General features: G+C 41.9%; 2 protein-coding genes across 7 annotated transcripts in view; one reads left to right on the top strand and one right to left on the bottom strand.

The window, feature by feature from the left end:
* Positions 1 to 1,955, top strand: part of SLC31A1 (solute carrier family 31 (copper transporter), member 1) — a 30,748-nt gene extending 28,793 nt beyond the window's left edge. For both annotated transcript variants that reach the window (XM_005867849.2, XM_005867848.2), the window contains one exon: positions 1,072 to 1,955. In XM_005867849.2, the coding sequence (XP_005867911.1) occupies positions 1,072 to 1,273 (202 nt within the window). In that variant the 3' untranslated portion in view covers positions 1,274 to 1,955. The remainder of the gene's footprint in view (positions 1 to 1,071) is intronic.
* Positions 1,956 to 2,941: 986 nt separating this feature from the next.
* CDC26 (cell division cycle 26) lies at positions 2,942 to 16,395 on the bottom strand. 5 transcript variants are annotated; one of them, XM_014540964.1, is made up of 4 exons: positions 15,822 to 15,843; positions 13,485 to 13,573; positions 12,540 to 12,661; positions 2,942 to 6,929 (listed from the first exon to the last, which is right to left on the bottom strand). In XM_014540964.1, the coding sequence occupies exons 3-4, from the start codon at positions 12,618 to 12,620 to the stop codon at positions 6,753 to 6,755; spliced, it is 258 nt and encodes an 85-aa protein (XP_014396450.1). In that variant the 5' UTR covers positions 12,621 to 12,661; positions 13,485 to 13,573; positions 15,822 to 15,843; the 3' UTR covers positions 2,942 to 6,752. The 5 variants fall into 5 exon arrangements, with proteins under 5 accessions (XP_014396450.1, XP_005867913.1, XP_014396451.1 ...); XM_005867851.2 differs by lacking the exon at positions 15,822 to 15,843 and adding an exon at positions 16,056 to 16,395 and having other exon boundaries at positions 2,946 to 6,929; positions 12,540 to 12,633; XM_014540965.1 differs by lacking the exon at positions 15,822 to 15,843 and adding an exon at positions 16,056 to 16,392 and having other exon boundaries at positions 2,946 to 6,929; positions 12,540 to 12,690.
* Between the last annotated feature and the right edge of the window lie 10 nt (positions 16,396 to 16,405).

The following is a 16,405-nucleotide window of genomic DNA, read 5'->3' on the forward strand; positions in this document are numbered from 1 at the left end:
TTTTTTTTTTTTTTTTTCTGGGCCAGCTTTAGCTCTGAGGCCTCGCTGCTGAAAACATCGATACAATGTTGCGGTCCGAGCCCGGCTGAATGGAAGCCCTTTTCTGGGGTTTTGTTTAGCTTCTTATTTGCAACATAGTATATAGTTGCTTAGAGTTGCAACTGAGAGGCGGGCAACTGAGGCGGGGAACGTTGGAGTCTGCAGCAAGCAAGCCTCGTGCTCGCTTCAGTGCCTGGCTGCCGGCTGCCATCTTGGCTGACAGTTAATTTGCATATACTCACTGATTAGCCAATGAAAAGGGTAGCGGTCGTACGCTAATTACCATGTTTCTCTTTTATTAGTGTAGACTATACAAATGTCTGCATTCCATCTAAGAAAGTATTTGTGATGACTATTGGTTTCCCCACAGATTGACAAATGATTTTTGAGATTCAGTCTTAATAGAAATGTAGGTCTGAAAACTCAATTGGAGTTCAAGCAGTCCCTCAGACCAATATCCTGCTCTCAAGTAAACACAGTATTATTAATATCCACTGTACTGGTGAGCTTATTGAGACCAAACAGGTTGTGACTTACATAAGGTGACAGAACTAGTAAATGACAGAGGGGATAAATAGACAGGTCTCTTGATCCCTAATTAATACTTTCTACTGTACCTTCCACACCTCAATTCCATTTCCATTTTTTTAGAATGTGAACTTTGCAAAGGTGGAAGGCCTGAAAATATTCAGGCAAATAAGCATGGGAGGCTTTAGGCTTCTCTTTTAGGATCCAGGGTGGAGGTAAGTCAGGGGTATTAGGCCTCCTTCCTCCTCAACGTTCACAGAGTTCCTCCTACTGACATATCACCATAACTAGCTATTGCTTATAAACCTGACCACCCTATTATGTTTCATTCCCGGGGATTAATAAACAACATACATACACAAAAGTATCCATGAGCCGCCATGGTGGCTCTGAGGGAGTCCAGTTCAAGCTTTCATGACAAATGCTCCCCTCTTCTCCTGATGTGCAGAGCTGCCTCAACACTCCCAGGGGTCTTTGATTGATGTTTCCCTTTTTACTCTCCAGGCAGCAGATGCTGAGCTTTCCTCACCTCCTGCAAACAGTGCTGCATATCATCCAGGTGGTCATCAGCTACTTCCTCATGCTCATCTTCATGACCTACAATGGGTACCTCTGCATTGCTGTAGCAGCAGGGGCCGGCACAGGATACTTTCTCTTCAGCTGGAAGAAGGCAGTGGTAGTGGACATCACAGAGCATTGCCATTAACGTCAAACTCCATGGTGCGGCCTTATCGATTGCAGTGGGAAGCAGTTCAAGACTGGAAGACATTATTCCTACTCGAATCTTCCCTTCTTGCTCCTTAACTCCTTACACACACCTTCTCAATAGAGGTTTAGCTTACAGTCTCTGAGCTAACGTAGTAACCCCTGACTGTTCTTCCTACGCTGAGATTCCCATTTCTCTTGAGGTGAAACCACCCATGAGATGTCTTCTCCTCCACCATCATCTTAGATCCAAGATATATGTTCTTGTCTAATCCAGGTAGCTGTCTCTTCAGTGACTTGATCACCTCCTTTCTTTTTTAGTTTTTTGTTTTTATTTTGAACAGACAATCTGAATTTGGTGGGGTTTTCCTAGGTCAGTGGTGGAAAAGGATTGACTTCAGCTAGGATTCATGGCAGCTGAGGGAAATTCTTGCCCAACAAAACCCAAAATCCAAACTTAACACTAAAAAATAAGTTCTAGTCTTTGGATTCAATGAGTGGGAAATACGTTGTGCCTTTCCCTAGGTGTGATGTGTTGCACCAAAACCTTAGTAGTGCACAGAGGGTGGTTTGAGACTACAAGTCTAGAGCTTACAGAAGTGTGCATTTTGGGGTGGCTGACTCATCCATGGTGTTCCCACTTAGCATTTTGATTAGAATGAACTTGCCAATCAAAAAAAAAAGATAGGACAATCAAGTTGAGAAAATAGACCTAAGTATTTTAAAATAAAACCATTGGCATTTTACTTTAACTTGGTACCTTGGTTTGTCACAACTGAATGAAGCAAAAAAGTTTGAATCATTATCTCCCATTGTTTTTTATGTCTGCCTCTAAACCAGTGGTTTTCAAACTTTAGCAGGCATTAGAATCACCTCAAGGGCTTGCTAAAAACACTAGTTGCTGGGCCTCAACCTAGAGCAGTGATGGCGAACCTATGACACGCGTGTCAGAGGTGACACGCGAACTCATTTTTTTGGTTTATTTTTCTTTGTTAAATGGCATTTAAATATATAAAATAAATATCAAAAATATAAATCTTTGTTTTACTATGGTTGCAAATATCAAAAAATTTCTATATGTGACACGGCACCAGAGTTAAGTTAGGGTTTTTCAAAATGCTGACACGCCGAGCTCAAAAGGTTCGCCATCACTGACCTAGAGCCAAAACTTGGCATTTCTAACAAGTTCCCAGGTGATGCTCCTACGGATGGTCAGGGGACCATACTTTGAGAATCTCTGCTTTAAACCTGGTGGGGTGAGCATGGTTATTTGAATTACTGACTGGCAGGTGGTATGTCTGGGCTTCACTCCTGTACTAAATGCTGCTGGTCGATACTTAATCATTCCACAAACATTTATTCAGCTCTGTGTGTATGTGTGCCCAAGCACACATGCAGGAAGGGCTGTAGCCAGAGCAACTTTATCAGCATTATGAAATCACTAGTCCTTATTTGTAAAGATCTTGGAAATAGCTTGAAGGTTGAGAAAGACTTTTGATCTGCAATGCAAATTAGCCAGTCATAGGCCAGAAGGACAAAAGTCTAGCCCAAAAATCTAGTCTTTGGAAAGGCTTAGGGTGTGGTCTGCTGATGGCCAGATAGTCCTTAGCCCCCAGCATCCATGCCACACCAGGCAGATCCTCATCCTCTACATGACCATCTGTGTTACTTTTGGGGGCTTAGATTACAGGAGGCCAAAATCTCTTCTCATCAAGAATCACATTGGCTTTTTAGTTGTTAGTCTATGCTGCCGCTTTGTTCCTAGTCCAAACTACCTCTATAAAGTGACTCTTCAATGCTGGTCTGTTAAATCCTGCCCTCCTTGGTGCTAGACTCCACTTGTGCCTCAGAGCAGAAGAGAGGACACAGCTATCTAGGTGGCCTATGTTGTGGTTGTAAAGTTTGTACTTTCTCTGTGGGTACAGTTAAATAGTGGAGTGAGGAATGTGTAGTTCCATGGGTTTGAACGAAGAGAGGGTTATGAGCCTACTGGATCGAGATTAAAACCTAAGAACCAACGCTTTGTGCTTTTCTCTCATTCCAACCCTTGTAGTGCTGATACTTAGCATGAGCAGAGTGAATGACTGGTACTGACAGAGTCCAACATTAAGGTATATGTAGCCTGTTATTGTCTCAGAAGCCAAGGAATAACAAAACTTTGAAAAATAAAATAATATTTTGTAGTGACCCTGGTGCTCTCTAGAAATCTTGGCACGAGCTGCTATAAAATAACCTTTTAGGAACAGGACCTTATAATTAAGGTAAAAAAAAAAAATCAAGGCCAGTTAAGACAAAGTGCTATGAATTTGAAACTGGGCTAGGTCTTCAGATAGTCAAGATAGAGTCTCCTGAAAAACCTGAATTCCAGCAATTCTTAGACTAGGTTGCCAAAGCAAGAAGCTAATGAAGGAGAAAAATAATAATAAAGTTTAAATTCATTCTTTCTTGAGCTCTTGATTGTGATAATATAATAATCTTGTTGACTTTCATTTCTATATCCCTGTTCATTTGAAATTTTAGTGCCTGACTTCTTTGTTCCTTTTGGATCCAAATTACTCTTTTCCTCCTTCCCTGTTCAAATCTTTTAGAAGCCTTTATCCCTATTTCTTTGGCACCTATTTTGCTCTCCATTTCCTTTTTCTGTCTTTCATAACTAGAAGTTAACATCTTTTATCCCATATATCTAATTTATCAAATCTCCCTTGCCTTCCTGATGTAGAACATTGCCTATGCAATAGATATAGATACCAACCAGGAGTTGTAAAACTTGGTAGAGACCTTAAGCACGTTTTGAGGAGCAGTTGTCCACTGGGATTTCTATAAAGTTGGGTAAAGGGCTATCTGGTGCCATCTGCAATTATAGAATCTTAGTTGCGCTCTCCAGTCTATGCTGGAGGAACACTCAGCTCCTCAATGCCCACAAACTTCCTCTGTGTCCATCAGGGAAGTAGAGATTAAGGTTTCCTCACTACTTCTATGGTAGGATAGTCTGGAATTCCCGTTCAGGCTGTGGGGCACTGGTCTTGAGTTCTAGCCATAAAGGGTTAGGAGCTGGAAGGGGAGGGAGCAGGAGGTACACTTTCATGTCATTTAATTTTGATCCTGCCCTTCCCAGCTGCTTCTTTCAGAAGATATATCTAAAGATACAAAGTCTGCATTTGATGTAATGCCTTAATTACTGGGTCCACAGTTAATGTTGACTGTTTTAGATTGTAAGCTCCTGGAGAGCAGTATTGCTACAGTAGGAATGTTTTAACAGTGTCGTGTACAAAAGAAGAAAATAAATATTTTGATTTTGTGATCCTATGCATGTTCTTTTACCCAAAGTGATATCAGAATACGTGGTGTCTTATTGTGCACACAGTGTCTTGGCCATTACCATCAGTTTTTAAGATGTCAGTTTTAGGTGGCATGGTCCCTGTTTTCATATCATTCTCCTCCTCCTCTACTCAAAATGACAAGCTAGTCCATGATGCAGCTACATGGACTTTTGTACAGATGAGCTTCCTGAAGCTGCAAATATCTCAGTATACCAAGAATTCCCAAATTTAAAAGCTAACTTGTCCTATCAGAAATCTCCTCCCTATATTTATGGTGTCAGGCAAGAGGCTCTGAGTTGGGCCTCTAAGGAACTTCACTGCTGAGCCTTGAGGTGAGCATTGGCCGTGCCTAACCCTTTGGTAATGCGAGAATCCTGGTGTTATTTGCCCTTCCTACTGGACCCCAGATGGCCACTTTGCCATTCAGCACCACTTCCAGTCTTTTCCATAGTACAATATGATGAGCATGGACTTTGTGGAGTTAAGTGTACCTGGGTTTGGGTCCTGGCTCCACCACTTTCTAGAAATGTGACCTTCAGCAAGTTATTTTAATAATCCCTAAGCCTTAGTTTTCTGTTATAAAAAGGCAGTAATAGTATTTGTTTGAATTAGGAGCGATATGTATAAAGTCCCTTATAGGCATCCAAGCCATAGTAAGTATATATACTTACTATGTCTATTTCCTGTCAACTCCCATCCCAATATAATCTCCATAAGAGCAGGGGTTTTCTTTTTTTCTACTTTGTTCACTGCTCTATCACTAATTTCTAGAAAATGCCTGGCACCTTGGAGGAGCTCAGCCAATATTTTTGTCATATGAGCTTGGAATTGAACTAGATAGAATGAATACACTGCTCAATAATTTACAGTATCTTCTGTAAGGAACTCACAAAACTAAAAAGATAAAAGAGTAATAATAGCAACAATGATAGTTATTTATCCAGCACTTGTTATGGACCAGTCATGGAGCTAAGCTCATTTCACTGTTTCATTCCATTTCCACAGTAGTCCTTTTAGATATATATTATCTCCATCATATTGATAAGACAAAGGCTCACAAATTTAAATCATTGGCTCCAGATAATACAGCAAGAAAGTGACTGTGCTAGAATTTCAGCTCAAGACGCTTTTCACTCCACAATCCATGATTTTTAATCTTTTAGAGAATTTTCCCAAACATATACAAAAATAGAAAAAAATCATGTTATGAATCCCTCTGCACCCACCACTCAGCTTCAATCAACAATGATAAATCCACGGCCAACTTGGTTCTTAGAGCCCCTTGCTATATGATCAAATAAGTGGAATAGAAAATTTACTCATGAGCAGAAAAGCAGAACTCTACACACAAGAGTAGTTTGGAAAGCCCTCATGAGATCTGCTTTGGTTAAACTCTCCTTTCCCTCCTCCCCACCAGCTGACCACCCAGGCTTCATGTGAAACCCCAGGGGATGGAATACTCAATGCCTGTTCTGTTACTATGCTCAGGAAGTGTGAGGCCTGATTCAAAGGAAAACTGCATGAGAAGAATCAATTTACTAAGTGTATGTGCTTTAATTACAGAAAAGGAAAAGTTTCCACTAAGCCTCCAAGGAATTTGGGGGGTCCAGAGGAACAAGTTCAGAATGGAAGATCAAATTTACACATAATCACTAAAATCTAATCTCCACAAGGGTAGGGATCTTTGTTGATTTTGTTCACTGATGTTACTAAGTGCCTAGAATGGTACCTGGCACATAGTGGGCACTCAATAAATACTTGCTGAATAAGTGAGTTAAATGAAAGTCAGTTATAAGGATGAAATGGAAGTGTTCTGTGCGCAGGGTCTTTTCATAAAGATGGGAAGAATGACGTCACCTCTGTAGCAATTACCTTTTAAAGTCTGGGTGTTAATTGTACTATTATACTTCATTAAGGATGTCTCATACTTTTCCAAAAATATATTTATTTTTAAAATTGAAAATCAGACAAGTTTTATAGAGTCAAATTCTCCAGAGACAAACCAGAGTTTGGATTTCAGTAATCTCATGCAGAAGTATTTCCCTCTGCAGGAGGTAAAATATTCTGCTTGACTACAAGCACTCAATTCCCTGAACTGCGTTTGTACTTCTGCCATCATTTTACACCATTCCAGGGCTCGGGAAGCAAGAAAATCCACCTCTAAAATTCAAAACTTCCAAATTGAGATGAGCGATTGTTGGGCTTGGCTTGGGGTTTATAACCAATTCGATCATTAATCATCTGTTCCCGGTTCTTGGGGTCACTGCTGAGCCCTATGGCACCTTCTCCATCACTGCCTCCTACAACATCCACATCTTCCTTTTGTTTCTTACGGGTCTGAAAGTATAAAAGTTTTAGGATTAAGGCAACATTCTTTCCATTAGCAAATACTTATTTAGCACCCACCATGTACTCGGCATAGGGTAAAGGAGAGAATTAGGGTCTATAGAACAATAAACTGAAATCCTGGGTTTGGATGGTTAGGAATATAAGGCATATAGCAGTCCCCCCTTACCTGTGGTTTTGCTTTCAGAGGTTTCAGTTACCCATTATCGACCAAGGTCCAAAAATATTAAATGGGAAATTCCAGAAATTAGGAATTCTTAAGTTTTAAACTGCATGCCGATCTGGAACATGAATTCTCCCTTTGTCCAGCATCTCCAGCCTGTATATGCTACCCACCTCTTAGTCACTTAGAAGCAGCCTCAATTATCAGAATGACTGTTAGAGCATCTCTGTACATGTGTTCAGGTCACCATGATAGTGGTCTAATGCTATGTCACATTGCCTGTCATTCACCTCACTTCATTTCATCACATAGTCATTGAATCATCTCACATTATCATTGTTAAGAACAATAAGCTATTTTGAGAGAGACTACATTCACATAATTTTTACTATAGTATGTTGTTAATCTCTAAATGTGCCTAATTTATAAATTAAACTTTATCATTAGTATGTATGTATTGGAAAAGACATAGTATACATAGGGTTCAGTACTATCCCGCTTCAGGCATCGGGGAGCGGGGGGAGGGGGGAGTCTTGGAACATATTCCCCTGCAAATAAGCGAGGACTACCACATGATGATAAAAGATATAACCCATACCCAGGAGGTCACACTCTAAGGAAACAGGTAGACAATTACAACATAGGGTGATCTAAGCTATCACAGAGGAAAGCCACACTGCCAAAGACACAAAGAAGAGGTGAGGTGTGAGGAGTGAAGGTTCAGAGCAGGAAGCTGCAATTAGAAAGATGAGCAAGAGTTGACAGAAAAGGGGGAGAGAGAGATGTTTCAGTAAGTGTATTATTCAAGACTAGAGCCCCCCCCCCAAAAAAAAATAAAATAAGAAAAAAGATTAGAGGCCCAGTGCACAAAATTTGTGCATGGGTAGGATCCCTAGCGGCTGCCGACTGCCAGCCAGGGCCTCCCTTCCCTAGCTGCCAGGCGGGTCCTTCCTTCGTTCCTCGCCGGCCCCTGGTGGTCAGCACATGTCATAGCGAGCGATCGAACTCCGGGTCAGTGGAACTCTTGGTTGGTTGAACTCCCAAGGGGACACTTTGCATATTAGGCTAGATTAGATAGATAGATAGATAGATAGATAGATAGATAGATAGACAGACAGACAGACAGATAGATAATAAATGGAAAAATAAAGTGACTGGTAAAACAATAACCACCAGAAATTAAGAGCTTGACTGACATCATGAGATTAAATGTAACACAGGAATAGGTTTTGTGCTGTCTTATCAAAAGGCTTGGGGTTTCATTTTGTTTTCAGAGAAAAGGTTTAGCTCTTATATCATAAGTGACTGCAGAATTCACAAAATCTATGTCTCAGTTTGACCATTTTAAAAGAGATCCCGCCGAAACCGGTTTGGCTTGGTGGATAGAGCGTCGGCCTGCGGACTGAAAGGTCCCAGATTCGATTCCGGTCAAGGGCATGTACCTGGGTTGCGGGCACATCCCCAGTAGGAGATGTGCAGGAGGCAGCTGATTGTTGTTTCTCTCTCATCGATGTTTCTAACTCTCTATCTCTCTCCCTTCCTCTCTGTAAAAAAATCAATAAAATATATAAAAAAATAATAATAATAAAAATAAATAAAATAAAATAAAATAAAAGACATCCCATTACTACCACTATGTAATTAAAGATAACAGATGATGATGACTTTCTTTGAGAATGAACATGTTTTATCTAGACTTCCTTATTAGAATTGCTCGACTACTCTAATCACTGGAATTACTTCCATACCTCACCACTTACTGATGAACATTTAAATAATCAAATAAGGTACTATATATATGTACACACACACACACACAGAGGGTGGGGCAAAAGTAGGTTTACAGTTGTATGTGTATTCTTATATTATAAATTATTGTTTTATTTTCCGTATGAACAACTGTAAACCTACTTTTGCCCCACCCTGTATATATAGATAAATATGATTTCTCTGAGTTACTCTCTAGTCTGCCCTACCAATAAGAAGCATTAGAAAGTTCTCCCCAAATAACTTTTTGACCACAGTTCTAAAAGGCAAAGAATGTTATCATTTTATAAGCCATGAGAAACTCTGAGACTATCCAAATGGAATGAAATAATTTAAAGGGCTTTCCATCGTGAACAACTGCTGACTGTTTCGAATCCAGAGTCATCAAATGTAATCAAACTGATTTCAACAAGAAATGAAATACCAATTTCCTTCTGCCTTCATTTCAGTTAAGGGCAAAACTATCCTTCCCACCTAAGTTGCTCTAGAACAGGTAAAACCCTCTGGATACTGCCTTTAGTAAAAAGACTAACTCAATAGTGAGCTGACTTTGCAGAGTCAAAGTTCAGTATGCTAGCATTTTATGGCTTAGAAAAACTAAAGTCTCTGGGATGAGGAAGAGGGAAAAGAAATCCAAGTTACAGGCTGGGAGATGAGTCCCCTGTGATACAGATCAAAGAAGGGCAAAGTCAGAGGACGTATCTGAGAACAGGCCATAGATCAGCATAACTATCATACCACTAGAGGCCTGGTGCACGAAATTCGTGCACTCTGGGAGGGGTGGGGGGGGTTTCCTCAGCCTGGCCTGTGCCCTCTCGCAGTCCAGGATCCTTCGGGGGATGTCCAACTGATGGCTTAGGCTCGCTCCCTGTGAGGAGTGGGCCTAAGCTGGCAGTTGGACATTCTTAGCGCTGCTGCGGAAGCGTGAGAGGCTCCTGCCACTGCCGCTGCGCTCACCAGCCATGAGCCCAGATTCTGGCTGAACAGCGCTTCCCCTGTGGGAGCACACTGACCACCAGGGGGCAGCTCCTGCATTGAGCGTCTGCCCCCTGGTGGTCAGTGCACATCATAGCAACTGGTCGTTCCGCCGTTTGGTTGATTTGCATATTAGCCTTTTATTATATAGGATTCTCTCCCCTAACACCATTACCAATAATTCCTTAATGTAATCTAATACCCGGAAATAAAATTTTAAGTGTTAAAAAAAAGAAGCATATACAATAGGTAGTAAAGCCACCATGTTCATGGACATGTATAAAATATGTCCTCTGCCATATAGTACAAAATATCTACTAGAATAACAAATGAAAATACACTTATATTGAGCGCCTCTTTGGGCCTGGTATTGCAGGGGACAGATGCAAAGAAGAATATACTCATTCCTGCCTTCAAGGAGCATATGGCCTAGTGGAGGGAAACAGAAAAACAGATAATTATGACAGTGATAGTACCTAAGAAAGAGGTCAGCAAAGGAGGAAGAGGTTGAACCTAACCCTGCTGGGGTAGGTAGTCAAGAAAGACTTCTGGAAGGAGCTGAGTCAAAGGATGAGTAAAAGCCCAGCTGGCATGGCTCAGTGGTTGCATGTTGACTTACGAACCAGGAGGGTACTGTTCAATTCCTGGTCAGGACACATGCCTGGGTTGCAGGCTCGATCCCCAGTAGGGGGCGCCCAGGAGGCAGCCGATCGATGATTCTCTCTCATTATTGAAGTTTCTATCTCTCTCCCTCTCTGAAATAAATAAAAATATATATATATTTTAAAAAAAGTAAAGATGTTTTTTAAAAAATGAGTTAGCTCTGCAAAGAAAGGCAAAGGGCACTTCAGAGTGTGCATAGGCACTAAGAGTAAAGTTAAAGATAACTCAGCAGTGAAAGATAAAGTGGAGAGATGAGCAAGGGCATTGTATGCCATCCTAAGGAATCTGGACTTTATTCTGAAGGACACTGAAGAATTTAAGTCTTATTAATGCACATCTAATACTGTGGGGTAAGGCTACACTTAAAAATACATACTGAGCCCAGCTGGTATGGGTTCAATTCCCAGTTAGGGCACATGCCCAAGGTTGCCAGCTTGATCCCCAGTAGTGGACATGCAGGAGACAGGCTATATACAATGAGTTTCTCTCTCATTGATGTTTCTCTCTCATCGATATTTCTCTCTCTCTATCCCACTCCCTTCTTCCCTCTCTAAAAAATAAAAACATTTTTTAAAAATACATATTGAGCTCCAACTATGTACTAGATCCTGGGAACTCAATAGTGAGAAAGATAGACATGATTTCTACAATCAAGGTTGCTAATGTAAATGGTTTTACAAAAAACAAATCATTGTGAATTATAATAAATGCTACAAAAGCAAAGAATAAAGTGCTTTGAGAGACCCTAATGAGATGGAGCTAGCATGGCTAGGAACAACACACCTAAGTTGGACAAGGTGAGAAGAGGCCTCACAGGCTGAGGAAGTGACATTTAAACAGAGACATGAAGAAGGGATGCACTGGGGCAGAGGGAAATAACATGTGCAAAGGCCATACTGATAAATAGTTTTGCATGTTCAAGGAAATGTAAGAAAGCCAGTGTGACTGGGGTACAGAGGGCAAAGGAACAAGTGGCAGGAAGTGAAACCTGAGAGAGGCTAGAACATATAACATCTTATAGGCCATAAAGAATTGAGATTTTATTTTCAGTGTAGCAAACTATTGAAGAGTTTTAAGCAGGGGAATGACATGATCTTAACATTTTTAAAAATCATTCTAGCTACCTGATGGAGAATGGATTAAAGAAACAAAAAATAGAAGTAGAAAACCCACTTAGGATGCTACTGAAATTGTACAGAGAGATGGTTACTTGGAGTAGGGTTGTAACAGTGGAGATAAAAAGATATAGGTAGGTTCTAGAAATATTCTGGAGGTAGAATCAAAGGGTTTACAGACAAATTGTATATAAAGGATGGGGAAAAGGAAGAACTCCAGAGTGACTCCTAGGGTTCTGGCTTGAGCAAATGCATAAGTACTGAGATGCGGAACACTGAAGAGAAACTAGCTTGAGAAAGACATCAAGAGTTTTTTTTGTTTTTTTTAACATGTTAAGTAAAATGAGCTAATGAACCCTAAAGCTATCAGGTCCTACCCCCAGGAATCTATAAATGTTGTCTTACATGGAAAAAGGATCTCTGTCGGTATCATTAAATTAAGGATCCTGAGATGAGGGCATTATCCTGGATTATCTGAGTAGGCCCTAAATGCTATCACAAGTATCCTTATAAGAGGGCAAAGGAAGATTTCACAGACAGAAGAGGAGAAGGCAGTGTGATCACAGAATCAGAGATTTGAATGATGCAGCCACAAGTCAAGCAATGCCAGGGACACCAGAAGCTAGAAGAGTCAGGAACAGACTCTCCCCTAGAGCCTCTGGAGGGAGCACGGTCCTGCTGAAACACTGATTTTGGTGGAGACGGATTTCAGATTTCTGGCCTATAGAACTATGACCAAGTAAATTTCTGTTGTCTTAAAGCACCAAGTTTGTGGTAATTTGTTTCAGCGGCCACAGGAAACTATTACATGGAATTGGAGGTGCCTGTAAAAGCATACAAATAAGCTGTTGATATGAGAGTCTGGAGTTAGAGTTATTGTTTCAAATAGTCCTAAGGGTTTGAAAGTTGCACTCTTACCTCCAAGTCCTTCCGAATGCTTTCAAACTCTTCAATGTCGTCAAGCTTCAGCTCTAGGCGGGTTGGTTTTCGTCGCAACATACTGAAGTCAACACTAAGGGCCAGACCCACTTAAATATTAGCTGTTAAAAATGGCAGAAAAGAGGAAAAACTGGAGGGGATAAATCTCAGCTGCGAATATAAGATCAATTTGTAAGCATGCACACTAAACTGAATGGCAATGCAAAAAACTCATTTGGATTCACACATACACGTCTAAGTCTCTAGGTGTCTGAACATACGTTTTTCTGTTTATTTTTTTAAATCTTTATTGTTGAAAGTATCACGTCTCCTTTCTCCCCCCATTGATTCCTTCTAGCCCACCCCCACCTCCCACCCCAGGCCTTCATCACCCTATTGGCTGTGTCCATGGGTTATGCATATTTGCATAGAAGTTCTTTGGTTGATCTCTTTCTACCCACCCCAGCCTTCTTAGATTCAACAGTCTGTTCTATGCTTTTATGTCTCTGGATCTATTTTATTCATCAGTTTATTTTGTTCATTAGATTCCACATAGGAGTGAGATCAGTGACACTTGTCTTTCTCTGACTGGCTTATTTCGCTTAGTACAATACTCTCCAGGTCCCTCCATGCTGTCTCAACACACGTTTTTATTATAAGATGGAGATTCACAACTCTAATTCCAAAACACTCTTCAGGAACTTAAAATAGCAAGCTGCCTATATAAGAATTCTAGGCAACAGTCATTTTAATCTCACGCTCCAGTTACATTCAAAGCATTTTCTAGCTAACAGAATAACGTTCAAATATCACATCTTAATTCAGCAGTGTTAGTAGGAAAATACACAAGTCATTAAATTTGATCAACTCTACATGAGAATTGTGAGAGGTCTGTGATCACTCCTGAATACTAAAATCAGTTTACTAAATCTCCCTCTAACTCACCAATTCACAGGGTTATCCTCAGGGTCTAAATAGATAGGTCATTCATTAAACAAACACTTCCAGCTGCAGGTAAAAGGCACAGTCACAGTCTGTGGAGAAAACAAACACGTAAACAGAAAACTGCATAGTGTACTAAGAATGTTGACGAGGATAATGCAATGGCATCACATAGGCCCAATCCACTCTGGGTTAAGTGTAGGGTTGACAGTGACATGGAGGACTTTTTGGAGGAGATGATGTCTTAGTTAACTTGTGAAGGGCAGGCAAAGAACGAGGATTAAGGGCATGCTAGGCAGAGAGAACAAGGACCCAAAGGGGCTCAAGAGAACACTCGTCTGAAAACCCCAGGTAGTGCTTATGCTAACAAAAAACATTTTTGGGAGAAAAAAATAAAACTCCCCACTGAGTTTAAAATCTATTGATGGCATCACCTTTATATTTTCCACAGCATCCAATAGGGTGTATCTATAATAATCAGGCAGTAATGTTTAGTTGAATAAACCAGAGATCCAAATAAAGTGAAATGAGTTTTCCTTGAGCATTGTGCTATGCTTTTCCATTCTCATTCCTTATATTTTTAATTTAACACAAAATCCCTGTGATGCTGGCAAAATTATCCCTATTTTACAGATGAAGTCAACGCTGTTAGTTTGGTAAGCCTCCCATAAAAATTACACAGAGGTTATATTGTGAGGATTAAATGAGAATGAGTACATGAAAGCTCCTTTATTTATAAATTGTTATTGCATGTATCTAGGATGTAGCTAATGGCTGTGAAGTACACAAAGAAAAAATGTTTCCTTCTCCCTCATGAAAATTGGGGTACAGGTGATAATCTATAATAATAAAAGCGTAAAATGCAAATTGACCAAACGACCGAAGTTACATGGTGAGGATTAAATGAGAATGAGTACATGAAAGCTCCTTTATTTATAAATTGTTATTGCATGTATCTAGGATGTAGCTAATGGCTGTGAAGTACACAAAGAAAAAATGTTTCCTTCTCCCTCATGAAAATTGGGGTACAGGTGATAATCTATAATAATAAAAGCGTAAAATGCAAATTGACCAAACGACCGAACAGCAGAATGACTGTCCCAGCGATCAAGCTATGACACGCACTGGTGACGGGCCAGTCAAGGGGAGTGCGATGCGATTGGTCGGAGGCCCGCCATCGCCCCATGATCACCCCGCAGAGGGTGGTGGCGGATGCGGGCAGCGCCATGCCAAGGCAGGTGCGGGCAGGGGGGCGGGGGCCCAGCTGCCAGGAGTTGAAGGGAAGCCCAGGTGCCAGCAGCAGAGGGAAGGAAGGCCTACCCTTGCACGTACTTCATGCATCGGGCCTCTAGTATCAACATAAAATACGAGCACGTCGCATTTCAAATTGCTTTGTACTAAGTGTGATATTATCTTGATTCCAATGTAGATAAATGATAGAGGGAGCCAAAGCTCTGGGGAGAAATGCTTAAAAGGAAAACATTGGCCCCATCAGCGTGGCTCAGAGGTTGAGGTCTCGGTTTGATTCCGTCAGGGCACATGCCAGGGTTGCTGGCTCAATCCCCAGTGTGGGGCGTGCAGGAGGCAGCTGATCAATGATTCCCTCTCATCATTGATGTTTCTATCTATCTCTCTCTCCTTCTCCCTTCCTCCCTGAAATCAATAAAAATATGTTTTTAAAAAAAATAAAAACATTTCTTTGCACTCTTCTGCAAATTGAAAAGCTTGCCACTAGGGAGCAGTATAGAGCACTGGATAAAAGTAAGAGAAAAGGGCAGGGTGTTCTAATACCATCCACTGCTTATCTTGAACAATTAGCTTCATCTTTCACTAGATCTTAATTTCCATATCGGCACTCTTGTTATTGTATGGACTGAGTGACGGAACGCAGACTACGTTCCTGGAATATAACTTGCCATTCAGTAAACTTTCAATAAGAGTGTTTTATAGCCCTGGCTGGTTTGGCTCGTGGATAGAGCGTCAGACTGTGGACTGGAGGGTCCCGGGTTCGATTCCGGTCTGGGGCACATGCCCGGGTTACGGGCTCATTCCCCAGTTGGGGTCGTGCAGGAGGCAGCCGATCAATGAGTCTCTCTCATCATTGATGTTTCTATCTCTCTCTCCCTCTCCCTTCCTCTCTGAAATCAATACAAATATATTTTTTTAAAAAGAGTGTTTTACAGTTTACAGCCATTATTACAGTAACTGTCCTCGTGGAGAGGGGCGGGAAACACCTAACATTTTGAGCATCTGCACCCTCGACAAGAGGCTTGACTTTTTCAACTCTGATGCCCCAGCACCCAGCCGGACACAGGGCCATGCGGAGTTGTTTGCATGTACCTGACGCCTCCCATCCATCATCTCACTCTGAGCCTGAGAACAAAGACCGGGCTGAAGACAACGAAAGCAGGCCGCGGCTCCTCCGCCGGGTTTGTATGTTACTTTGGCGCTAGAGGGCTCCGGAGCTTAATCTCTAGCCGCTGCCCGAATTCACCAGCTCAAAGGAAGCCCCCGGGAGAGAACTTCCAGACACCAAGAAAGGGTCGCCGGCGGCAGGTCCAGGGCAACACTCACCGGTCCGGCGCAAGGGTTTCCATGGCAACCTGGTCCCCGGATCCAGGACAACGGAAAGCCGCTGGCAGAGCCGAGAGGAACGGCCCCCGGAAGCCCTCGATCCGCTCCGGAGTCCAGCCCGAAGCCGTGCGACTCGACGCACCTACCTCCTCTCAAGCCTGCTCTGCCCCTTCCCGGAGCCTCGGCGCCCACCAACGCTTCCGCTCAGCCGACTGCGCTCCACGCCCCAGCCCGCCCTGAGCCAGAGCCTCTCCTCGCAGAACCTCGGCCTCCGCGCACGTTTCTCGGAGGCCCCACGGGTCGGGTCACCCCTCGCGACGCGCCCACAAGCCTTCCTTCCTTCCCACTAC

Source organism: Myotis brandtii, unplaced genomic scaffold (assembly GCF_000412655.1).
Source record: "Myotis brandtii unplaced genomic scaffold, ASM41265v1 scaffold2514, whole genome shotgun sequence".
Classification (NCBI taxonomy): domain Eukaryota; kingdom Metazoa; phylum Chordata; class Mammalia; order Chiroptera; family Vespertilionidae; genus Myotis; species Myotis brandtii.